The sequence below is a fragment of the Exophiala aquamarina genome (assembly GCF_000709125.1).
Source record: "Exophiala aquamarina CBS 119918 chromosome Unknown aczIA-supercont1.5, whole genome shotgun sequence".
Lineage (NCBI taxonomy): Eukaryota > Fungi > Ascomycota > Eurotiomycetes > Chaetothyriales > Herpotrichiellaceae > Exophiala > Exophiala aquamarina.
In genome coordinates this window covers 305391-330845 of record NW_013550583.1, presented here as the reverse complement: position 1 = coordinate 330845, position 25455 = coordinate 305391, and the positions used below count along the sequence as shown (strand labels likewise).

Genomic DNA, 25455 nt, shown 5'->3' with positions numbered 1-25455 from the left:
CTATACCCATGTCTCCACCAAAGCCCAAAGGAGGGTGGTGGAACAGCGTTGTCAACTTGTCAAGGATGAGCCATTGTGCGGCCCCGGTGTTTTTGTTAGTCAACGACGCATGGATTGTAACAACACCAGGTACTTGTACTTGTTGTGCTTTATGTTTGTGTCATGCAACGCGGTTACGACGAATCAGGAGGTCATGAAAGCGAATCAATGAATCTAACCAGTGACCACATACACGGTCAGAAACGAGGAGGAAGCCGGAAGACCGGGCAAGTGGGCCATGATGTCGAGTAGTCATCTACTTTGTAAGTGTTGGAAACCACAAAAATATATCTAGCCACGACTTTGGTGCCTACTACGTAGGTGACTTTGTAAATACGAGATATGAAACTACGATCCCAGCGCTGAAGTGCTCCATACTGCGTAGCAATTTACCTCAGGTGGCTAAATTTCATCCGTGTTACAAGTCTTGCTCAGCTGTGCTTTAAACGGAGATCGGGGTCTGCACAATTGAGGAGAGACCCTAACCATTTATAGACTAAAGGGGCCGGGTTGCCGTGAACACACTAAGCCTGATCGGTGCTTAATAGCCGCGGCGTAAATGGCGTTTCACTAGCGCAGGCGTCTTGCATGAGGGAACAATACGAGTACCTCGTACAGAGTATGGAGTATTCGTAGGTAGAGTTCGAGTTTGTCCGTCACTTTAGTACTGTAGAATGACTGACAAATGGCAATAAATGACTGACAAGGGATAGGTGACGGGCGTCATGATACTAGTTGCTTTTAGAGGCTTAGTATAGCGCTAAATACTAGAGGCTAAATGGGATATAGGTTCCTCTTTCCACCAATTTTTACTAGTAAAGTGCTTAGTGTAGATCTCCTAGAACATCACATGACCATACTTCAGTAAGTGCCAAAATACATGTCTCGTCCTGTCTGTCACACAAATCCCACGGGTCGTAGGTTGTAGGCCAAGAAGCTCTGGCTCGTCCGCTGCTCTACGGGTCGAAATCAACCACCTTACGAGTCAGTCACCTGATCTTGCCAACAAGAAGGCACGTCACCGGGCCTGTAACCGGATCAGACAGGTGCAACCGCCACTGGTGTTCTTGCCGGTTGTAGCCGAGGCCGAAAGGGGGTTTGGTAAGTTGGTATGGAGTACGAGGACTCCATACTCCATCATCCGTACTACTCCGCCCTGCGAAGGGCTTCTCCGACTCTAAACACGCAACAGTCCTCACCTTTCGAGTGTTGATATAAAACGTTGAACCCCGCGTTCCAGCCGCCTGTCTCGCTCTGACTGGTCTCTCTTCCGGCCATCGCCAACATGTATCCCCCGTTGGACTACATAGAGCACCGCCGCACTTGGTAAGTACTTGAATACTTCGTATATCGATCGCCCTTCCCCGCTCCGCCCTCTCTGTCCTTGGCTAACCACCTCCTCCGTCCTCCGCAGTGCCCGCAAGCAACAGGAACGCTCTGCACGGTTCGATGCCCTCTCAGACGCCTACAGGGGCCCATTGACCTCCCAGCAACGATCCATTCTCTATGCACCCATTGCATCTCTCGTCAAGGACGTCCAGAACAATGAGGTTTCCCCACTCGACATACTCCGGACCTACGGCAAGACTGCAGCCATCGCCCAGCAGCGAACCAACTGTGTGACAGAGCTTCTCATTCCCGAGGCCGAGAAATGGGCCACAAGTGATGTCAACCTAAAGGGTCCTCTGGCAGGCATCCCCGTGTCCCTCAAGGACACTATCGCGGTTGGTGGCTTCGATGTGACAGTGGGATACAGCAAGTATGCCTTCAAACCATATGCACAGGATGGAGCACTCGTCAAGCTCCTCAAGAAGGCCGGCGCTGTTCCCCATGTCAAGACAGCCCTACCAATCACCTTGTTAAGTTTCGAGTCTACCAATGATCTCTGGGGGGTGGCCAAGAACCCACATAATTCATTGTACAGCCCCGGTGGTAGTACCGGCGGGGAGGGTGCTCTGCTCGCCCTCAACGGGTCACGTATCGGTATTGGGAGTGATGTCGCAGGTTCGGTCCGTGCCCCAGCTGCTTGGTCAGGCATCAATTCCATCCGTTGCAGCACCGGTCGTTGGCCGAAAGTGGGCATCGACACCTCCATGCCGGGCCAAGAAGGCGTCCCTTCAGTCTTTTCGCCCATGGCTCGCACTCTGGATGACTTGACCTACTTTTTCCAATCATTCATCGGCATGAAGCCGTGGGAGGTCGATTACACCGTCCATCCCATTCCCTGGCGGCAAGACATTTACGACGAAACCGCATCGAAAAAGCTGAGGATTGGTCTTCTCGAAACCGACGGCGTCGTCCAACCTGCTCCTGCCATTGCACGAGGCCTCTCGGTAACCGCCAGCGCTCTCCGTAAAGCAGGCCATGAAGTCGTCCCCATCCCGGTCTCCGCATTTCCTCCCGCTGCCACACCGGCATATGGCCTTCAAGTCGCATCGATGCTTCTCTGTGCCGATGGCGGCCGCACGTACAGATCTTTCTTCCGCAGCTTCGAAACCAGTGACCCAGGCGCCGCGCAGATCAGCTTCTACATGTCCCTCCCACGACCGATCAAATACCTATGGTACCTCTACACCCGATACGTGAAACGCGATCCGCTATGGGCAAGCATACTGCGGTACTTCCACCCGCTGACCGCCCAAGGCAACTGGCAGTGGGTGGCCAAGCGTGAATCGTTCCGCAGCACTTGGTTCAACTGGTGGAGCGAGCCGGCCCAATCTTTCGACTGTATCCTCTGCCCTGGAAACGCAACGCCCGCTCTACCCCACAACGCGATGCACGACGCCGTCTCGTCCTGCGGCTACACCTTCCTCTGGAATCTGCTGGACTACTCGGCGGGAATCGTGCCCGTGACCAAAGTTGATGCCGCCAAGGATGCGCTGCCCAAGCACTGGACACCAAGCAACGGTGTCGAGAAGGGCGCGTACAAGCACTACGACTCCGTGAAGATGGCGGGCTTGCCCGTCGCCGTGCAGGTGGTGGGCAGGCGCCTGGCCGAGGAGAAGACTCTCGCGTGCATGAAGGTCGTGGAGGACAGCCTGCGCAGCGACGGCGTCGTTTACGAGCATCTCGACATCGAGAACTTGCCGCTCCTGGATTGAGTCACGACATGTCATCATAACTATTATTGTTGCTGTTGTTATTATCATATCATGTGCAGTGTCGGCTGACATGACATGTAGATACCCCCTACCATATAATAGTAAAAACTGTACAGAAAGAAAAAACCTTTGTCCGCACATTCCACCAGGACCAGGCAGCAACCCGGCCCGGGTTGCTGCGGCGATCTATCTATAGCAGTACTAGTTAGGTGCAACACAGTGGTGGTTGTGTATGGTTCTGTTGCACGAGGCTTTTTCCCTGCACGAATATGTATATATATACCGACGTCACGACCCAGGAGAGTTGAACATGTACAGGTACGGGATCGGTCTGGGATCCAAGAAAGTAGAGTCCCCGTTCCGGGTCGGAGTCTGTCGGAGTCCAAGGCGTGTCTGTGTCCGTGGTATCTAGTGGTGACCCGGATCTTGTCTCGTACACCTGATCCGCAGACGTATTTCTCGCCCTCGCCCCCGCCCCCGTCCCCGCCCTCTTTCCCTTGATTTTTGTGCTGCCTCCCGACCCGCTTCCTCGACCTTGCACTGCCCTGCCCTGCCCTGCCGTGGCCTTCACCTCTTCGACCTCGCCCTAAAAGATATCGTCGCAAACCTTCCAATCGCGCTCTTTGCGGTGCTCCCAATACTGTCCCGTACTATGCCAGTAGCTCTCGCCAGTCACCTCGTCGGTCCTCTTCTCGAACCACTTGGGCCGCCACTCTTCACCGGCGTTCTCGCGCTGCCGGCGGGCGGCGCGCTGCTTCTCCTCGACACGGTTCTTCTCCGTCGCGGCGAAGTCGTACTCGCCGTCTTCCATGGCGCGTTGGTCGGGGCGGAGGCGCGTGTCCGTCGGTGGGAGCACGGCGCGCAGGGCGTCGGGGACGGCGTTGAGGGTCACAACGAAGGGTGTCAGGTTGAAGGGGATCCCGGTGGGCCGTTTGTGCGCTTCCCAGACCAGGAAGGCCTGTTGGCCGGACTGGCTGATGGATTTGGCGTGACTGGGTGCGCCGGCTTGGCCGACTGCTTCGTCTTCGAAACCCTCGGTGACGCGCGCGTAGATCTTGTCGTTCCATCTGCCTCCAATGCTCCATTTGGTGACGCCGTCCACACCCGTTACTTTGCCCGTCACTTGGTACGCGGAGCTGGCTTTCCAGCCTCGTTGTTTAAAATCAAGGAGGCAGACTTCACCGGTGGTCCAATTCTTGATCTCCATCGGACCGTAGTTGTCCACAGTTGGGTTGCCGGTGATAATGCCGACGACTGAGCTGGTTACCTTCTTCCAGGTATAAAGTTCGGCTGGTCCACCATCCGAGGGTCGCAAGCGTAGAAACCATGTTCCCAGAGGGTTGATGTCGAACGACCTGCCGTAGAACTTCGACTTGACTGCTGATTCACCCCAGTAGTCCCATCGAGCGGACTCAGCATATGCCGCTCCAATGGGTGGGTGGTGTGAGACTTGTTCGATGAAGAACCGATACCCCTTATCGGGCCTGACATATTCATAAGTCTCACCTAGTAGTGGGTTGAAAGGTTTGGCAACACGGCCAATAGTACTTGCATACTCGGACGCCGCAAAAGCGGCGACATAGACAAGTCGTTCAGTCGTATCAGGCCTGTCCGCTGCAATATCGAGCAGATCGGCATACTCCATGTCCTCAGCGACACGCTGAAGAAGCGACGTGGGCTCGTTGAAGGAGACGGGTAGGGTCATCTTGGTCATGTCCTTGCCAATCATAGACTTCAGAATACCCCAAAGGGAAATCTTCGGACGGTCATCTGCGTCCATCTTCAGCCTCTTGCGAATACCATCCTCATATCCTGCGTATGATGGTTCGATCTCCATTTGCTTCATGGCCCTGGCGTCAGATTGAGAGAAAGGCTCTGTTTCTTTTTCCTTCTTGCTGCCCACGGCCAACTGTACTGGTGGCGGACTGAGCAGTGGGTGCTCGACGATCTCGACCTTGCCAGCGTCGATTGCATCGAAGAATTCCTCGTCATCTCCAGACTCAGAGTCCGAAATGTTTGTGTATTGAGCAATGATGGACTTTCGTCGATTGCCTTCCCTGGTGATGGACATTCTCCGCGACCGGTCACGTGTTGAAATTTGAGCTTCAGGACGGATATGTATCTGATCTTCTACTGCCTCGGCGAATTGAACATGATCCGAGGGCTCTTGTGCCAGAGAGGGAGGACGGCTTGTAGATTGACCTTCAAGAGCTTCCTTTAGGGCTCGCTTGGTACGCTTTCGCTTATCCTCAGACTCGGCAATGTACTTCTTTAGATCTTCATGCTCGTATGCGATCTTGGCCATACTTTCTTCCCACATCTTCCGAGCATCGGCATCTCGGTCAAGTCGGTATTGCCAATAAGCATCGCGATCTTTGGAGATCTTCAATAGGTCTGCAACCAATCCGTTCAGACTGCTAACGGCGGTCTGGTAGGTATGCAGTGCTTGCGAAACGTCTGGATCAGCAAGAGTGGTTTCGGGCTTTGAGGATCCACGGTTGATGAGTGCATCAGACACTCTAGAGAGCAGGTCGAGCTGCAGCTTGGCAGATTGGGCAGTGATGTTGAAAGCATCTTTACTTCCCGGGTGATGGACTTCATGGCTACTCCCGTCGTCACCATCGGCGTCATCATCATCGTCACCGATAGTAGCGGTATGGGCATTTGTCGGAATACGTTGGAGCTCTTCACCAACCACACTGGCTTCATAGGAGTCGTATGCGGCCTCTTGATCCGAGCGAAAGCTCAGCTTGGACGAGGAGCCTTGAACTCCAAGGTTGGTGGAGGCATGTTTAGACCTGACACTCACAGCACTGCTTTCTGCACCATCGGATTTATGCCGCAACGCGTCGACGTCATGGGTCCGTCGTTTCTCTTCCTTGGCCTCATCCTTGGTGAATTGAATGGCATTATTGAGAGCCCAGAACCATCTCTTGGCCTCGACCACATGATTGGCTTTCAGGTGGTATTTGACGGATGATTTCCCGTGGATCTCGAAGCGAGTCTTGTCTTGTGCATCCATATGTAATCTGGCAATACGCATGTTAATGGCTCCACGACAGGCGGAGCCGGCATCATCTTGATGTTTGTAATAGCTGAGAACACCATCTTCGAGAACAAACCAGCGGAGTTTATATCCACTCGTATAATTGGTCCACTTCTTGAGATAGCCTTTCATCTCTCGAGCATCTTTCGTTGTATCACTGGCACCAGTGGTTCTGGCTGCGGTGGGGGTATTGCCCAGGATAGCCTTCTCTTGAACGCCTCGTTGAGCGGCAGCGGCAGCAGGTGACTTTTTCAAGATCGCTCTTGTACGGTCATCCTTTGTCACATCCTGCGGCAGCTTCCCTTTCCGGTCGCGTCTAAACGGATCGGCGCCGTGCAAGAGTAGAATCTGGGCGAGTTGGATATCTTTCTTTCGAGCAGCCTCATGCAATAAAGTGCCTCCAGTCTGGACGGTGTTAGGTTCTGTAGGTAGCTCCAATGCATTGACGTCCAGGGTACCCTCGACCCGGGGCTCGATGAGAAGCTTCTCAATATGTTTGTAATCTGCCTTTGCCAGGCAGGCATGGATCTCCTTGATCTTGTCGTCGAGGAAGATGGCGCGGGCGAGCTGCAGTTGCTGGAAGATTTCTGGAGTCCTTGCTAGATCAATGGGGATCTTGCCCTGTCTATTGGAAATGGCGTCATTGATGTCAGGGTGTTCGAGGAGGTCTTTCACCACAGGTGACCGGCCAAGCTGGGCCGCCAGGTGTAATGCAGTATTTCCTTCCTTGTCTTGGGCATTGATGTCCAGGCCCTTGCCTTCGTTTATGATCTGTTCTACCACCTGGGGCTCTGCGCACTGTATGGACAAATGAAGGATTGTTGTACCGGGAATCGGACTCAAATTGGCGGCGGAAGGGATTGACTCTTGAATGGCCTTTGATATTGCGGCGGGGTCCTTGCCGCGCAGAACCTCAAAGACGCGAAAGGTCCGCACCGAGTCTTCTATTGATGCGCCAGACGCAGGTCCGGAGCCTGAAGAGACCTTATGAGAGGAGTCTGGGCTGGTGGAGAGTTCGGAGGTATCCATGGTCAATTGTGACGTTCTTGTGGTTGTGGTTGACAAGGGCGCCAGTCGAGGGCCATCGGCAGGCGTTAGATGCGATGCACTGGTCGAAGCTGTGGCAGAGAAAGGCCCCGCGGTCGAAGTGGTCGTATTGACTGGAGACTCGGTTTCTGAGCCACTGTCCTTGGGAACGTGGTCGCTAGTACGCAGCAGATTGAGGACGCGAGAGCTTTTGGAACGTTTGTGGGAGGATTTGTCGGAGGACATGATCGAGGTGATGGAGGGGAAGAGGAGGCGGCGCGAGGGGAGCGGCGATTGAATGACGACAGGTAACACTGTATAATAATAATAATAACGATAACAACAGAATCAGGAGGATGTCTGGCAGAAATAAGAGGTGGTCACCACCCAATGAGTAGTAGCTGTTATTACCAAGAGGAGTAGGGGTTAAGCAGTCGTTGCTCCTTGCTATTTACTCCCTACTAAACTAGCAAATACTTAGTCACTACCGAGTATGGAGTATCCTAGATCGACTGCCAGGTTCCCTTTTCTCTGAGGGAGCCCCTGGGTTGTTGGGTGTTGGATGTTGGGTGCTCGTGGGTGGCTGCTTGTGGGTGGCTTGCCGCAAAGGATTTGTCTCACCCCGCTATAACCACAGGACGACCACTGGTCCTGGAAAGGCAACGATGGGCGATGAGATGGCAGGCAATGGGGCAAAGGCAGCAGATCCCCGACCCTGTGCCGCTTGTGATGCACAATGACGCCAGGGGCCGATCACCAGATTTGCAAGGATGATAGTGACTGGGTGGATGAGAAGAAAGGCAGGCATGTGGTTGTAGTTGTGGCGATAACACAAACAGATGAGAGATCGAACGTCAACATATACCTAACATACATACCATACTGTAACTGTCCAGTTGGATTCGTATAGTCCCCCTGCACTGTCATTATTGACAGCAGCCTGGCCCTGGCAACGCGTTCGTGCTCTCTGCCGAATACACAATTGAAGCGAAGACGTGGCCACAACCACCCCCTACGTTCCACACGGTGTATGTTCGGTTCTGGCGGAGAGGCTGTGTACAAAGAATTCAAACTTTGACTTTATACTCCGTAAGGATCTCCGTAGCCTGAATAATGCGTTCAACTACGAGTAAAGCCATTTGAAGATCTTGAAGAGATGTGTGCATAGATGCGTAGATGCATGCATACCTTTATTCATTTCCCATCTACAGTCTTCATTTCCATCCGCACATGGTGCTGTTCGTCATCACCGGCTTGCCTTCGCCTGCGTCTAGCACGTCCGGCCCTCGATACTGGCAGATCGGGACAAACGACTTTTGTCTGATTCCATTTCCATTCATCAACCACACGTGTTTATGTTTCTACTGTCGCCTCGTCCAGCTATCAAAGTCACAATAATCACCCAAGCAGATCATCCAAGCCATTGCCCAGTGGCGTGGCGGGCTTCGCCGCTGTGGTTGGCTGAGGAGCCACAGTACCACCGCCAGGTCGAGCAACGCCTGCTGAACTTGCCGCCGAAGCTGCACCCCATATGCCAGCTTGGCTCTTTGCTTTAGACAGGCTCGCTAGGTCCGGTCCCTTGGCCGCGGTGGCTGTCTTGTTCACTCCTGCCGCTGAGCTGGCAGTGCTCCAAAGGGACCCGAACGCATCTCCACTACCAGAGGCTGCCTTCGCAGGGGGTTTGCCTAAGGATGCTGCTGATGTAGATGACGTGTAAGAAGGCGCCACCCCTGGTCGCGAGTTCAGGGCGGACGATGTTGGTGTTGGGGCTTGTTGGCCTGCTGTCATAGGTACCGACGTAAAGTAGTTTGGCCCAGTCGACTTGAATCCCGTGCTCGCAGGGAAGGTTGGCGCTGGGGGGTTTGGTCCCGTAGGTGACGCCAGAGTCGAGGCTGACGGTGTCAGTATCGATGAAGACACAGACGGAGCGGGAGACTTGGTGCCGAGAATATTGTTGAAGCTGGCACTCTGACCCGGTGCAAGAGGTGTAGGAGCGGCATATTGGGTCGAAGAGGTGGTTGTTGATGTGGTTGGGGGAGGAGGTGAGAGAGCTGCCAGAGCGTTGCTTGCTGGTTGAGCTGCTGAGGGTGTGGCTGATTGAAAGTCGTCAAAGTCGTCATCGTCGTCGTTGGCCGGAGCAGCATTAGTAGTCAAGCCGACCATAGCTGGAGCCTTTCCGCTCGAAGAACTCGTCACAGGTTCATCACCGAATTCAAAAAGGTCTTGTTCCGGTACTTTTGGCTTTGGTGCTTCTGGTTTGGCGCTGGCGGCAGGGGTGCTCCTTGTGGCCGTAGTCCGAGTCGGTCGTGTTGGCTGCACTTCTTCTGCCTCATCATACTCCTCGAACTGATCCGCACGCCGCTGAGTGCCTGAGAAATCCGTTTCTCGGCCGCCGAACCCACCGCCATCCCCATACACTTCTCCGTGATAGCCTCCATAGCCGCTGGTCTCGCTACCAAACCCACCATACTGGCTACCGCCACCGCTCGAGAATCCACCTCCCACACCCATGCCGCCTTCGACACCACCGTATTTGTTCTTGTTCATACGCGCTTTCTTCCTTTCCAATCGGATGGCATCCACGTCGCTAAGGAGCTTGACCAGCTCGTTGGTTCGGTTCCGGACGTTGACACCCTGATCCTTACCGTTGGGATCAATGTAGTGAAATTGACGGAGCATTCGTAAGAGGGAGAGGTGTGACCTGGCATCATCGATGACTCGCTCGGAACCATTCTTGCACAGGAACTCTAAAAGTTGAAGAGCCTATCTCGACCATCAATCAGTCCGAGTCCTCCTTTCCGTGTACCAGTAGCCATTACCTTGTATATCTGCCTCCATTCTTCTGCAGTTTTGTCTGTGAAGCGTTTGTAGATCATAGGCATGATCTCATTCAATTGTTGACTGTGCGAGTTTGTCAGACGGGGAGTTGCACTTTCAGGGAGGGCAAACACGGACTAATTGTGAGTTCCCTGAGCAATCTCTTGCATTAAAGAGGCAGAAGCACCCCAAGGGTCTCCGTTTGTTGCTTCTCGGACCTGCGAGGGCAACAGGTCAGTACATATCTCCCCTGGGCCCAATGCTGGGGAGGTGGTAACCGACCTTGGACTCCATCTCGGTGAGGTTCATGACCGCTTCAAAGAAACCCGTGTCAGTCCGATCGTGTCTCTTAGACCTGTGTCGAATGTCGACCCACCATTTTGCACTTTACGAACCCCAGCCTTGAGGTCGTAAAGGGTCAGGTTGCTGACCTGATTCTTTAAGCTGTCGAAATCCATGGTTGACAGGAAGGGAGTTGCAGCGTGACCGATTGTTGGTTGCAGTGACAGGTAAGGGGACAATAGCTGTTGTTAGTGACTTGCGTCCAGCCAGGAGGAGAGTTGATCAAAGGCTGCCAACGTTGATCCCAAAAGAGCCCAAATTGTGTGGTGAGTACTCGGTAGAGGGGGGTAATTTCAGAAAATGGACATTTGTTATGAGGGTCACGGACAAGTATGGGGATTGCCAGCGTTGCTTTAGCCCAAACACTCAAGAACTCAAGAACTCAGGAACTCAGGGTGCAAGGAGGAGCCGGCAATTGAAAGGCCCCCCAAGCCGCAAGCCCCAGGCCCCAAACGAGGAAGCCAAGCCAGGATGGACACCACTCAAAAGAATTTATTTTGACTGACGACACTGCAATTGATTCGACGTCGTAGGAGATGTCTAAAAGATATGCATGGGAAGGGGGTCAGGTCGGGTCGTCAGACGGGCGATTATAAATCGGCTGTGGATTTGCTACAAAATGACGCCTGCTTCATCGATAATGATTGTTCCTTCCTTCCACCTCCCCATAGGAGCGAGAATATATATGATTGAACACTCGTAATTGCGATACATGCGGTGTGATATTTAGTGCGATGTGTGAGTGTATGTGCTTGTGCGTCACGGTGAGTTCCAGGTTTACTGTTGGCCACTGTTGGCAGCTTGGAACGGGTCCCTTCACGCTCCAACAACGTTGAGTGACAAGAACACGAATTCACTGCCTCACTCCGGCCACCGTACCGGCGCGACTATAACCCGCCACGAAAAAAAGCACATTAGTATATTCCAATCCCAGAAATACTCCCAACATCTGTCGGAAGCGATTCCTCTATTCCGGAACAACTTGTCGTATGGCGGATCGTTACTACAGTGGTTGGTTGGCGGGCCCGCCTGAATATATGCCCAAGTTAGGGTTGTTCGCATATATCCCGAATGCGATGAGCATTCGAAAAAAATGGCCGGTATGATCCGGCGGTTCGAACCGCCGGGAAGCCTAACAATCTTTTTTTTTTGTTTTTGGGGGGATTTCTCTTTTTGCAACGTGTGGTGATGACGAGGGTTTTGCTATAGCTGTGAGGTGTCGTGGAGGCGTGGGGAGGCTGTGAGATTCACTTCTTTACAGGCGACCGTCCCAGCTGGCAACTGACTATAGGCCTAGACCGAAACTGACGAGCCAAATCTAGGGCATCGACTCATTCCTCGGGGGTCTGTAGAGCTACGAACTGGGTCGGGATATGGAACTCTACAGGATGAGACACATAGCACTAGGTAATAAATAGACCCGCACGAGAAGAGGCCTAAGGGATTCGGTTGAATATCATTATGCCTAGAACATCTGCTCTGGCCTTACGACAATCTCAAACAGAAACATACAGGTTGGACAATAGGACTCTTACATTCTCGAGTAACTAGTCCTAACACAGAGAAAATCCCTTTGAGTGGAAAGTCCACTTTGTTCGTCTCATATAGCCCTCGGCCCATTTCCATCTCCTTCTCCTGAGCTTCAAGATCTCTCTGTCTCTCGCGATCCGCGGGTCCACCTATCGCCCAAACTTCCTCTTCTCGAAATACCTGAATGGTAAATAGGTGGCAAAAGTAAAGGCAAAAGCCAACTCGAATCCCACATCACCACCGTAGTCTGGCGACCCGATCAATTTCCCAACGGGACCAATATACCAAACCTGCGCCATACCCATAACAGCACCGACAATTCCAAAGCAGAACGCACCGAGGGCGGCAAAGCTCGGCGGCAATTTCTTCGGCTGGTCATAGTTTTCAGCATGGTAGCCGGAAAAGCCGCGCTTGAAGACGAAGTGCTCGGGCAGAGAAATGCCCTCGTAGATGGCGAGCCAGTAGCCGATGCACAGCATGAAGTTCTCGAGCACGGACTCGAAGTGCGAGTAGCCCGGGATGGCGATGGCGCAGTAGACCACCGTGGCGATGAAGGTCCAGACGAAGCGCGGCACAAATTGCGCGTAGTGCGTGATGGATTGGAGCGAGAAGGAGATGGAGTATATATTCGGGCAGTTGTTGCCGATGATAGAGAGCGCCAGCACCACGACGCAGAATGCACCGAAGTTGCCCAGTCTTGGCACTAGGATCTCGTGTAGGAGGCCTCCGATGTGGTCCTTTTGGTACGCCTTTGAGTATAGTTCGTTGTTGACAGTCGCGGTGCCGATGGCCGCGCCGAGCATCATGCAGAAGCAGAGAGGGAAGAACAGCCCGACAAACGTGTAGGCAAAAACCTTGACCCGACTCACGTTCGCTGGCTGGTAACAGCTGTAATCTGCAGCGTAGGATGCCCAGCCAGTTGCAAAGCCGAAAATCGCTGCGGCGAAGGACAGCACAGAGCCGGCTTCGCTTGATCCAGCGCCCATGGCGAGGTTTTCAAAGTCCCCTCGGTGGGCGAACTCGCCCACTACCACGAGCAGGATTATCAGGCATGGCACCCAGGATATCATTTCGTACCAGTGCACCACCTTGTAGCCGAAAAGTGTGATTATGAAAGTGCCCGCTGCAATGATGATGATACCAGCATAGCCAGGCACGTTCTCGTTGACGGCGTGCAGTAATTGGGACCCAACAATCACATTGACGGATGACCAGCCAAGGCACGCAAGGCAGTTGAATATTGCGACTGGGATGACGTTAGAGGATTGGTGGACCAGAAAACATGATGGAAAGTTTTGATATCAGCGTACTCAGCTTGACACCATTATAGCCGAACCAGAATCTCCCCAGCACCATCTGTCGCATTCCAAATCGAGGACCGAACGTTGCATAAAATGCCACTGGGATGATACCCAGGACATTGAAAAAGAAGATGGTGAGAACGGCGTCCACAAATCCCAAGCCAAACACAGGGACTGCAAGAACTCCAATGGCAAACGTCGAAACGGTCATGTTTGCAGCCAGCCACTGACCAATACGTGGTTAGCATTTCCTGCCATTTCTGTCGCTATTTCAAAAAGGGGAGAACTGCATACCATGGTACTGAGTTTGATGACCGTCTTATCCGTCCTCTCATCTTCGGGAACTCGTTCGATGCCTCTCTGCTCAACACCGAAACGGCCAGCCAATCGTTGAAGTCTGGCATACAAAGTGTCCCCGGCGACGAAGGACTCTCCATGGACGGCACCAGATTCATCGGGAACCACTACCGAGCGGTGCTTCTCGTCGGTGCTCGGATGCGCATTATATTCAACATCGTAACCGGTCTTGCCGTACGAAGCCATCCTTGTGGTGGTGGCGAAGCCTGACCAAGGAAGTTGTCACACGAGGGCAGAAAAGAGACGAGAAACAGCTGAGGGAAGCACGCCGTGTAATGGGGAATCCACGATAGATATGTGCATGGCTGATCACACGTTCGACCTACCTAAACAAAGCTTATCCAAATAAAAAGATCACTTGTCGCAGGCTGGGATCTTCAAAAGCAGACGCGATCCAAGATGGAGTACGCCGCCAAAATGTGGTTCGGAGGGTCTCGACTCGACAGTTGATGGGATCTTGGAGCTAGAGCAAGCCGGCGGTTTTGGTGGCAGAGATAAGGAGAGGAACAGACCTATCAATTGGCGACCATTACCGGTTATGCTTTCTCGCATGGACAGTCGCCACGGTGGGTGGGAAAGATCCCCAGGCTTGTCTGTTGTCCAAGGTCGATCTCACCGTGCACTTCACATCCAGCCGTCCTTAGGCTACTGGAAACAACGGTTGTGGTTGTTTTATCCAACCCTTGACAGGGACTGACTTTCGCTCTGCAGCTACTGGAATGCCTGTGGTTGGGTGGATGGTCGACATCGTCTGGACAAACAGTTAGACTTACGCATATTTAAGTGTCTTCCGGAGCTTAATTCTTACGCCTTGGGGAGGAATACGAGGTGAAGGTTCGTGAAGGCGAAGCTTGGTATAACACCCTGGGCTGGAGGGAACAGTGCGCGTAGCGGGAAGCGGAGAGCGCCTCCTGTAATTAGTTAGCTAGAGAAGCCGTTTCCCTCAGACCCCAAATCTTGGGTAGATAACAAGGATAACCCTAACTTGTGTCTAGTTCCTCGTAGTAGTTACGGAGTTGGTAGTAATGATTCGTATGCTAGACAGGAAGATAAGGCCGGTCATTCTTGTTTGTCAATTGTAGAGATGCGGCCGAATGTCATGGTGGTCGAAGCCCCATTGTCGCCTGCCCTTGTGTGGGTGGTTTTTCGACAGCGGACTTGGCCGATAGATGCAATTTCAAAATCTCTGACTTCCCGCATTTACGATGTATCATGCATGAATACCGGCAGCTGTCCATTCAAATAATGGATCAATTGGAGGCTGAACTTCCAATTGCCTTAGGGCCTTGCTAGTTGGTTGGTATGGGACTCACGTCGCCACGTGGCACTGGCAGCCCCCCAACCCGACACATGTCGTTGGAACTTAGCTAAATCTAGTTCAAGTTATCTGTTTGTAGGAAGAACAGGTGCCGACTCCCTACAGAACACCGAGGTAGAGTCTGGTACTCTGGGAGGTTGATCTGTTGTAAAGAATGTTGGGTAGTCTCTAGTGCTAGGTAGTCTATGCCTCCCTCGCCAGTGACTCTCAATCTGCCCATGACCCTGAGCATGGAAATAAGAAGAACGCTTGAATTCATCAATAATGGATAGCATTCCACAATCCCATCCAACACACTCACTCACAACACCGAGAAAGCATTTATCGTAGCCGTCATTTCATTACAACCCATTCCCCAGTGCTTCTATGCCTGAAATGTTATTCGGTTGCACGTTATTGAAAGTATAAGGGAAATCCACGATTCCATCAAGCATCCAGTTCAATGGATCGAACACATCATAACTGGCTTGGCCATAATCCATGCTGAAGTCGTCCACCATCCCGGTGGCCATGCCAGCCATACCTGGTACAATGGCGGGGGTTGAAAGTACAGGATCATTTGTTGTGGCATTGGTGTCATTCACCCCAGACGGCATTGTTACTGCATCGTCTAGATGTTGCAAGTTTGGATCTCTATCTCGCACTTGGTCACATTAGCACGCGAGTTCCGAACAATAGCACATTCAGAGTTACTCACTATCAGATGGTTTCCCATCACGAAATTGCGCATTTCGACGCCATCGCCAAACCGAGTCAAATACCAACGACATTGACATCCGGCATTTTACCTTGAGCTGTAAGCTATCATCCGTATCATTGTTGGCAGTGCTATTGGCAGGACTAGGTTTGCTAGTCTTCCAAACCTGTGCCAGCACTTCTGCCAACCTTTCGGCAAGGTCATTTTCAACCACACTCATGGTATGTAATGCCCACACTGTCCTCGACAGTAGATTAGATGCCCCTTGGACGTCTAGCTCATGCTGGTCCAGAAAGTTATGCATCAGTTTAAGAAGCGAAAAGCCTGCTGCCAACATCATGTGGAAGATGTAGTTGGTTGCATTGTTGAGGGCAAGCCCATGAGCGTAACTTGATCCCGTTAATGAAACGCTACTGTTCGACTCCAGACTCAAGCAAGCCTCGAGAAATTCTGTTGTAGCATAATATAACTTAAGCATGTCGGCACGGTATGACGGCAGCGAAGGAGGAGAGAAGAATGCACTCAGCCTCATGTGCAACCCTGCCGCTCGGAGATAAATCTTGGTAATTGGGGAGTCGTCCTTCTCAAGGACATCTTCGAGTTCTTTCAGATCGTGTGCAAGGAATGACACGTACGTAGGCCGCTCTGCATCAGTCGCCAAACCTACAGGATCGTGGGGATTCATGTATAAAGTTCTGGAAACCTTGTCCACAAACTTCTCAATCAATAGCCGATTATAGATCGGGCCGGGTAGCTCATAGTTAGGATTGGTATCGATTGGTTTGGGTCCAAGCGTCCAGTCGTAATGGGTGAGTGGAGGTTGTCCATAGGCGGTGCATATCCTCTGAGCCACAAGGTTGCATACAGTCCACACCACCACTCGGTCCTGTAATTCCACTTCTCTTAATTCAACCCGAAATTTGGTAAAATCTTGGGCATGGGTAGGACGGTGCAAGCCAATTTGCAGAGCTATCTGCATCATCATTCCACATAGCATGAATGTAGGATCAGTCGAAGTACTGCTCGTCGCTACAGGCCAAGCGCACAGCAAGATGAGTGCCTTTACAACATGATAATTCTGCGGAACGTCTGCAATTGTTGACCACACCAGACGTGTCAGAGGTCCACAGAGCGCGGAAAACAGATTCGCCTCCGTAGTATAATGCCGAGCACCAACCGTGATTATCGTCCAGAACAATAAGGGTGACCGAGTCTCATATTCTTCCGGGGTCCGGTTAGGGTTCAGGAATGGCAGGAAAGGATGGTGGAAAGTAAAGAAGCGCTTAAAAAGTTCGTGGACTCGGTCTTTTGTCAGAGTCACATCTTCCAGACGTTTAAAGATCTGTCGGTCGCCAGGGCTTTTATCGAAGTTGCCGCCTTTGAGATCAAGTAGTCCAGCGACGGCTTCATGGGTGAATGACCCCATGTTTTCATGGAGAGACAGAGTCGCAGCACCATTGTGCAGATTTCGATTGGCTTGTGTTGTCACCTGCTGCTGAGCTACCTGCTTTCGCAATTCGACGATCTCTCTTTCCATTTCAGCATTGCGTGATCTCTTGCCAACTCGCTTGAAGTTATCCTCAATCTTGCAGTCGAGGGACAGACGTTTGCACCGTGTGCATTCTCTGAAGGGGTCTTGGATAACATCGCATCGCAACTGTGTTCATTGTTAGAAATAGACAAGCATGGCTGGAAAAACAGATTGTTGATAACACATGGATTAAACGATGACTCAGAGGTGTTGAAGCGGTATTTTCTCACCTGCGATCTCCCACCGCAGGCATGGGTTGAGGACGCGCGAAGGAGTGATCATATGGATGTTTCAATACATCGCTCACCTTTTGCTGGCGACATTCATTGCAAGCCCTCTTCACCGGTCGCCTTCTGCCGTTAACATCATCGCCATGCTCAGGTGACTCGGCACTCGCGGTCGCCGGTGAGCTGTCAAAGCCAGCTAGAGAGGCATTTCTCTTCTGGCCCTGGATTGGACTGGTGAGTGCCGTACCAGGACCGTCGACTTCACTTGCAGCTGATATCGAAGCCACCTTGAAGTCGTCACCGTAATGGGCTGGGTGTGTTATCCAAGATCCGATATCGCAGCTGCGGAAACTGTCGAGTTGGAGCAGATGTGAGCCTGAGATGGGGATATTGTAGCCGTCTGACAGAAAGACAGACCCCGCTTTTCCAGCATGGTTTGGAACCAAGTGGTGCGCATTTTTCGTCGTCTGACCGTGCCATTCCGCGTGGATTTCGGTTGGGTAGACTGACTTGGCGAAGCTGGAATTTTGATCTGATAAGATATGATCAGAAGAGATGATGGGGGCTGGGAATGGAGGGGAGGCCGCTTGGTCGGTTGCACAGCTGGGCTCAGCCCACGGATAGTTGTAGATGTTCATGGGAAGCAGACCAACGAAAAGTCCCAGATGGCAAACAAAGAGCAGAGAGAGAAACTGAAAGGCCCATTGAAGCTCGTGAAAAGATTTTCTCCTAGTGCCTTGGACAAACCCTCACATCCCACGATGTCGTCTCCCTCGACTACCCCCATCCGCTTTGAGCCTCAACCAGTGCAAGACCAACGCGGTGAGATTTTCCAACAACAGTTTCAAACATGTGTTATGCTAATTTCTACTTTCATAGTCACTGTATTTGATTCGAGTGTCGCTTCAGAACCATTTCTCGATTCTGTGGCGTTGGAAAATCTCAGGAAGCGACAACAGGCAGAAGCAACTAAGGCATTGAGCACGAAATAACATCCGAATTGCATCTCAGATCATCAGCTGATAGGACTATCTATGTTCCCAGTTCTAATGATACATTTCGTCAAATCATCCAACTCATTCATCATCAAGACATAACGGTCGTTTAAAGTCTTCGCGCTCGTTCTGGGAATCGTCAACTAGGATATAATGATAAGCTCTGCTGAGAATCGCCCTCCCAAACTCCTATAACAAAAAACAGAATCCTGCCACCAAGGCTAGGTAAAGATGCAGCATCATGTCGTTTTCGCGTCATGCGTTTCGTTTCACATGTCTCTCGAAAGGCTGGTGTTACTCGCTGGGAACCTTGAATCTCCTTGAGAAATCACATTGGCCCCAATACTCTTCCTCAGCATTGCTCTTCTTCTCTCTCGTTTCTCATCTTCTTTTCGTTGTTTAGCATAAAGCAGTCTCCTGTGAATACCACGCAAACTGACGAAGTGTAGACGTAGACCATGACCAGATGATTTGTGTAGACGCCGAGTTGCGCGGATTTTGGCAAGGCTACCGTGGCTGGATTGTCTCTCTACGCCTGTCTTTTGTCGACGGCGTTCCGATATGCGCCTGATCAATGAAGCAGGCCCGTTGATCACTGTCCGTTCCTGCGGTAGACCAAGGGAATTATTTACAATCCCTCGGCTAGCAGACTGTTCCTCAGGAAGCTCAGTGCGGGCATTATCGATGTCGTCCCAGAAGGCACGCGGTCGCCAAAAGGGATGCAAGTTGCTGTCAAGATCTTGGTCAGCTTTGCGGTTGCGTGCATTCTTAAGGCTGAGGTTTCTTGAGATTGAATTTATGAAAGACTCCGATCGTTGTCGAGTTCCTCTAGGACGCCTTAGAGAACCCACGCGACCATTCACATGCGTTGCATCAAAGTCGAATCGCTGGTCATGTTCATCTCCTGGTGTAGGTGGAATGACTTTGAATTGCGGTGGCTCCGGTGGGCGTCGGGGGTTTCTGAGTGGAGAATCCACCTCGACCTGTGGTAAATTGCGTCTCTGGACTTCCAGTACAGCTTTGGATTCTTGAACTGGGAAAGGTTCGATTAATTGCAAAGAATGATTGTTATGTGGAAACAGATTGATTGCCCTGGCTTCATTGATCTCTGGTGAGGCTGACTGAAACGAGGGCTGTGAGAAAGGTGTGTCCAAAACCGAGGGAGGACGAAGTGCAGCCCATTCCGTTGAACCCGGAACAACCAAACCTAAGGCGTTATATTGAGCTGCATCTTCAGCGTAACCAGGCGGGGTTAAGAAAGTTGTAGGAAGCGAATTACTTCTGGCAGTGCTCTGACCTGTCGATTTTCTTGGTTGACGGTTAGCCGTCTTGCTGTCCACAGATGTTCGTTGTTCACCCAGATTCCACTCTTCTAAATTCTGCACCAAGCGCTCGGACTCCATCCTGTCCAATGTCTTGCGCAAGTCAGTCTCTGCTTGTTGTCTTCGAACACGGAGATGCTCGGATGTAATTGAATTGGCCCGGGAAGTTGTCCTCGAGGTCGGGGCAGAAAGTGAAGAGGCTCGAACAGGTATGACTGGTGGTGGTTGCTGCTGTCTGCCTCGGTCTAGTGCTTCTGAAAATGCTCTCTTATGGTGCCAGGAGGTTGGAGGAGGATCTGAAGCCTTGCGAGAATGGGAGGTCTTGGACTCGGTGGAAAGAGATTCCCTTTTGCTGCTGTTGGCAGATGAGCTTAATGACGAGCTTCGTTCAGGAATCACAGCGACTCTGATTATCTCTGTTTTTGGAAGCACCGCACTTGAGGCCAGACTGTACGACCTCGAGACTTCAGAACCAAAACTCCAACGATTCTGATTACTTAGGCGAGCCTTTTTATGGACCAGGCGATGGGGCGACTCCGAGTTTGAATGCATAGAATTGCGATTGGAGGTTGGTAAGGGAGAGCTAACTGATCTCAGGGACTCATGCTTGTTGACATGGCGCAACGTGCTTGCCCTTTTGGGAAGTGAGCTATGTTCGAATACATATGCTTCGATTGTCGATGCTGTAGAGATTCCTGAGAATCGTCGATTCTCGTCAATGGCTTGTCGAGCTACATCTGGAGAGTCGATAATGGGCACCGAGTTATTCCAACCAATGATATTTGCAAATCGCTCCGTTGATGCGGACGGATCCTGTATCTGTGCCTCGAGAAGCCTATCGCGCAGGCTTCTGCCTCGTTTCACCCCGTCGTGTGCCGCGTCTGTGTGAGACATCTGTTGTCCCGAAGCTTTGGGCTCAGACTTGTGGATTGAGATAGGCAATTTATTGGCGGGAGACTGTGAAAGAGAACGGGCGCTGATGGGCACAGGGCTAGATCCAATATTCGATGCACTAACTAGAGGATTGGAATTGTCGACCTCTTTGAGTTCGTCGTGTAAGAGTTGTTCGGATCCACGACTCTGAGAAATATCTTGATCGTAGGCATTAATTAAGGGAGATCGACCTAACTTGTTGTGTCGATTCCTAGGGGGAACAGCTCCAAACTTATTCACAGTTGATGTCGGCAGGTCGAAGCCACGCTCATTATGCAACGAACGAACGTCAGATTCGGATTCGGAGAAAAGATCTTCCTGAGCAGTGGTGAAGGACTCGGTTCGGGTGGAAGCAATTGAAGGCTGGGTGCCGAGGAAGGGACGAGCAAAGGAAAGCTTTCTCTCACGCGGAGGTGTGTTGTCAGGAGTTGGCGGGCTGTTCTGGTTGATTGGCGTCACCAAAGCGGACCTAAACATAGCATCTGAAGTAGCTTCCTCGGCGGTGGTGGCAGTAGGAATTTCTCCATGACTTGCGCCAGGAGGTGTAGGAGGCAACTGAGGAGAGGTTGGCAAAGCAGCAGAGAGTGGCGGCTGAGATTGTTGCTGAAAAGGCGGAGACTCGGTACCAGGTTGGGCAGAGATGCGATAGAGACTGCGCAAGTTGGCAGATAGATTCTTCGAGTCCCTTCGGATTGGCAAAGATTTTGAAGCGGATGGAGGAGATTGACCAGCAGGGTCCCGTGGAGGGCCCACGATTGTATATTCAGTTGTCCTCCTCATTGCAGAAGCAAACTGTGGTGGTTTACTCTAGCCTTCTCCCCATGGCGACAATCAACGGCAGGATTGTGGAGAGAGCGCCGATGGGCAACGGGAGACAGCAGTACGCGGGAAGGGTTGGAAGAAATGGAGGTTGATTTCAATATTTGGAACGCCAGCTGCAGCAAGACCCGGGCGTCGGTCGGTGGAGTCCGGCGCAATGTCAGAGATGGTCAGCGCAGGGCTGGGGGGTTAGATGGCGTGGGCGGAGTTGGAGATTATAACGCTGACGGGAATGTCTTTAGATGACTATTAAACGTCGTCGAAGGTGGTGAGCAAGGTAGAGAATGAAATCGCGGCAAGCGCAGGCAGAGGGAGTCGCCTAAGAGAGGTCGGGTCTTAGAGCGGAAGTTAATGGCGAGGAGGCGAAGTTCGTGGCGGGAGAATAGGGAGCGCAGTCGAAGGAGGGAACAGGTGTCGAATTACTTGGAAGGATAGTGTATTGGACTAATAGGCACGGACAGAGAAGGTGAAGGACAGATATAATCTGGCCTGACGTTTCAAGAATAGGACAGGACAGGGAAGGGTATAGTAAGTACGGAGTAACTAGAGGAGAGATGGATTGGGAGGAGGAAGGTGGGTGGACGGGAATATGGACGGGGGTGGTGGGGATGACGATGGATTGGACAGATGAAGGGGAGGAAATGAGAGAAATGAATTGGGGGGAGAGGAAGAGAGGAGAGGAGCAGCAGGATGGGAAGCGTGAGGATTGATTGCATCTGGCGAACCCACTGAGGCTTGCTGAAGAGGGCGGGTGGACATGCAGCCCGGAAAGCGGAAGCCAGAGACGCAGCAAAGGAGGAAAAAACGAGGCTGGGCGACACGCCAGATAGGGAGAGTAATGAACAGGCCAGGCAGAGGCACCCAGAGGGACCGGATGCAGTGAGTGTACAACACCTAAAATTTAGTTGGGAACTTGGGACTGGTACCGAGCAATTCATGCATGCATGCCGCGGGCAACGTCAACCTGCAGCCTCCTTCGACAAGAGACAAAGAGACCTGTTCGCCGGCCTTCCTCTGTTCGGTAACTCAGGCGTGGTTCTAGCAGGACGCTGCACTCTAAACTTCGTGCGAGTAATTACTTGTGCCCGCTGTACTAGATAGTAGGCTAGACATGGGCATGCCTAGATCCCCAATCCCCGCCATCGACTTCTGCCATGACGAGGCTGTGACAGCCGGGATAAATTGCAACTAGGGATGCCCCGAGACGCCCGAGCTCTGCCCGTACCTAAATTGCCCCAGTTAACAGTTTCCCAGGTACCCTACGCACGGCGTACGAGTAGGTGACCTTCCTAACAAAGGTATTAGCCTTCCTGCCTTTCACATCCTAGCCGTGCCTAGCCCCCGCATTTGCAGGGCACGAGTACTTGTAACTAACCACCTAGTTACTTTCCCCTAACTATGCACGACTACTACTAGTAGGTGCGGAGGACCGATCCTCCGTGCTCCGTACTCCACGTTCAAGGGCTTCAACCCTTCATCTCAACATACATTCTTTGTCAAAACAACAAGGAATGAACAACTTGATTATGAGTTTGTTAACAGGTAAGAGATTCCACACATTCTTTGTCAGGATTTGGCCACATTCCATTTCAGCCCCATTCAGCCCAACGCGCTGGTCTCGTCTTACTGCAGCTGAGCGGGAGAGTGACAAACACGCCTCCGGCGGTCAGACCTTCGCGACCATCGCGCCCCATCACAACTGTCAAAGAAAATGCGCGACATCGCCCTTTCTGATGACCATAGCTCATCTTCTCAAGCCCCCTATTACTCCCTCTACTACACAAAACTGTCTCCGAGGATGCATTTGTGTTTGGTGCCCTATCTCTCACTATCAATCATCGCCAAAATGGCCGCCTTCAAGAACTCCATTCTCATCACAACCCTCCTGCCAATTCGCCATGTAATGGCTTCACCCATCCCACAAATCTTCTCCCCTGAAATGGGTCAACTCTCTTTTGCCGAGCTGATCCAGCAGAGTCTTCGTCGAATCCTTGAACGTGGTTTCGTTGGGGGCATTTTATACTCAATTCTCATTCTCGGTTGTCTGATCTGTGCCTTGATCTGCGTTTTCTGTGCCTTATGGGCAATTCTCGAGCGCAGGGATTCTTCTTTCCAAGTCGGACGGCGTACACTATTCTCAGACAAGAACGGAACAACTCACGAGGCGTCACCTACTTATAAGTACCGTCCCCAGACTGAGACCAGGCTTTCAAGATTCGTTTTATCTTCACCCTCATCCAAGACGACCTCTCCAGCCACGAAGATCACGATTCGCGCATCCTCGGTGCGAAAATCGAAAACTACTCCTCCGTCCTCCCCACCACCCTCATCCTCTTCTTTGTCCCGCTCAACCCCCCTTCGCTCTGCGCTCTCCAAAACCCCTCCATCTCAACCCTCAACCACCCAGTCGTTCTTCTTCGGATCAAGAAGGAGGTCCAGTCCAGCCTCAAGTCCAAAATCTGTCCGGTGGGCCGACGATATCGAAGTCTCGATTTTTACAACCGTGGAGATGAAAGTGGGCAACGATGTCGACCCGGATGAATTTGACCTTGGAACTCCTATCACCAGCTCTGTTGAGACATATAACATGAGCAATCTGATGGGTGGCAGAGAGACTTTTATTAAGTCTCGTGCACAAGATCATGAGATATTTCCATCCACTGCAGTATCGGACCTCGCGGGCGACAAATGTTAGCATCACCTCCCTCACAACCACCCAATACTCGTCTATCTGGGTGCCATGTATAACCCTTCATCTTGATCGGCTCGTGTCCCCCTTTTCACCCGCTACGATATATTTACGATTGCTATGATTATGGATGTCATATTTATTCACTCCAGGGACGGAAAATCATGTCACCACTACTTCTGTAGTTCTATTCAAGCCAGCATGGCGCACCGTGATTATGGAGACTCATCCAAGTTGAGGTTGCGCCTTTTTCTACTCATGTCTAACCAGTACTCCTTTCGTTGCTTTCACACGAGCTACGAGACCCTTTTCACGCATAAAACCAACAATCGGCGCTACTTTTTGTAGGAATGGTATTTCCAGATTGATCGTATATATTAGCCCCTACTTCCGCTTCCCGCTATTCCTTCAAGTGGCATTACTTTGTACTCCCTTGATTCGGTTAGGTAGAGCCTGGACAAGGCTAAGAGAAATTGTTGAATTTGAGCAAAATAAAGGCGAATCCGCCTTTGTTTCAGGCCTCTAAGGAATATTACAGGGTCCTCGATGGGACCTTCAATCACCTACATACACTATTATGATGCGAATTGTTGCAAACCCCTCAAGTAACTTCATACAAATTTGACAGTGGCCGCTGTGGGGACGAGATTTCGCCCTATCACGTGACTCTTCGGTTTACTTAGGTGATCAACTTGAAATAAATACTCAGTAGGATGAGTAGGCACTACTTCGGGGGAGTGTTTGCACCTGATGTCCCACGTCTCCACTCTTGACATCTTTGCAATACCTCAACTGCAAAAACACTACGAGATACCTGCGCAGCTAAAACGCGTGCTCACTTTCATCCCTACCTTCTGTCTCTCTCCTACTAGACACATAATACTTATAAGGCACATCATGGTCCACGCAGCAAAGCTCAAGGCCGGGGTTAAGTGAGACCTTATCGTGCGGGTTTGGAATTTAGAAACGAGCCCGGCTTGCCGGTGTCGTCGCCTACCGCTAGACTGCCAACAGCATTCACGTTTAGTTGAACCTCGTGCCAAAGCATCAGTTCATTCGTTGGATGCACGTTGGATTATCTGCCAGCCTTGACTCCAATAATGGAGGAGCCTCAGCGCACACTAGCTGAGGCAATATCCGCAAGCCCTTTCGTTTGTGATATCTGCAAGAAAACCTACACTCGCTCGGACCATCTCGTGCGTCATTACCGTACACGTGAGTAAAGCATCTTCGCGAGATATAGCCAAATATATAACATGCAGCAGATACAAGAGAGCGGCCGTTTTCATGCGGATTCTGTGGGAAACGTTTCGCGAGACGGTATTAAGACCACTTGATGCTGCTTCTGCGCTTACCTGATCTAGT

At 51.6% G+C, this 25455-nt stretch overlaps 8 protein-coding genes across 8 annotated transcripts; 3 read left to right on the top strand and 5 right to left on the bottom strand.

Moving 5' to 3' along the window:
- Positions 1-1324: 1324 nt before the first annotated feature.
- Positions 1325-3140, top strand: A1O9_06789 (uncharacterized protein; the record flags this gene model as incomplete). The annotated part of the gene is made up of 2 exons (XM_013403736.1): positions 1325-1365; positions 1454-3140. 2 exons carry the CDS (start codon positions 1325-1327, stop codon positions 3138-3140), a joined length of 1728 nt encoding a protein of 575 aa, XP_013259190.1.
- A 586-nt stretch (positions 3141-3726) lies between these two features.
- On the bottom strand, positions 3727-7458 carry A1O9_06788 (uncharacterized protein; the record flags this gene model as incomplete). Its single annotated transcript, XM_013403735.1, has 1 exon — positions 3727-7458. The coding sequence occupies one exon, from the start codon at positions 7456-7458 to the stop codon at positions 3727-3729; it is 3732 nt and encodes a 1243-aa protein (XP_013259189.1).
- A 1152-nt stretch (positions 7459-8610) lies between these two features.
- On the bottom strand, positions 8611-10487 carry A1O9_06787 (uncharacterized protein; the record flags this gene model as incomplete). The annotated part of the gene is made up of 5 exons (XM_013403734.1): positions 8611-9957; positions 10032-10113; positions 10168-10247; positions 10312-10343; positions 10406-10487. The coding sequence occupies 5 exons, from the start codon at positions 10485-10487 to the stop codon at positions 8611-8613; spliced, it is 1623 nt and encodes a 540-aa protein (XP_013259188.1).
- A 1563-nt stretch (positions 10488-12050) lies between these two features.
- Positions 12051-13745, bottom strand: A1O9_06786 (uncharacterized protein; the record flags this gene model as incomplete). Its single annotated transcript, XM_013403733.1, has 3 exons — positions 12051-13147; positions 13212-13428; positions 13497-13745. 3 exons carry the CDS (start codon positions 13743-13745, stop codon positions 12051-12053), a joined length of 1563 nt encoding a protein of 520 aa, XP_013259187.1.
- A 1473-nt stretch (positions 13746-15218) lies between these two features.
- On the bottom strand, positions 15219-17970 carry A1O9_06785 (uncharacterized protein; the record flags this gene model as incomplete). Its single annotated transcript, XM_013403732.1, has 3 exons — positions 15219-15520; positions 15575-17231; positions 17413-17970. The coding sequence occupies 3 exons, from the start codon at positions 17968-17970 to the stop codon at positions 15219-15221; spliced, it is 2517 nt and encodes an 838-aa protein (XP_013259186.1).
- Positions 17971-18093: 123 nt separating this feature from the next.
- On the top strand, positions 18094-18324 carry A1O9_06784 (uncharacterized protein; the record flags this gene model as incomplete). Its single annotated transcript, XM_013403731.1, has 2 exons — positions 18094-18154; positions 18212-18324. 2 exons carry the CDS (start codon positions 18094-18096, stop codon positions 18322-18324), a joined length of 174 nt encoding a protein of 57 aa, XP_013259185.1.
- Positions 18325-18596: 272 nt separating this feature from the next.
- A1O9_06783 (uncharacterized protein) lies at positions 18597-21362 on the bottom strand (the record flags this gene model as incomplete). The annotated part of the gene is made up of 2 exons (XM_013403730.1): positions 18597-19558; positions 19625-21362. The coding sequence occupies 2 exons, from the start codon at positions 21360-21362 to the stop codon at positions 18597-18599; spliced, it is 2700 nt and encodes an 899-aa protein (XP_013259184.1).
- Positions 21363-23247: 1885 nt separating this feature from the next.
- A1O9_06782 (uncharacterized protein) lies at positions 23248-24096 on the top strand (the record flags this gene model as incomplete). Its single annotated transcript, XM_013403729.1, has 1 exon — positions 23248-24096. One exon carries the CDS (start codon positions 23248-23250, stop codon positions 24094-24096), a length of 849 nt encoding a protein of 282 aa, XP_013259183.1.
- Between the last annotated feature and the right edge of the window lie 1359 nt (positions 24097-25455).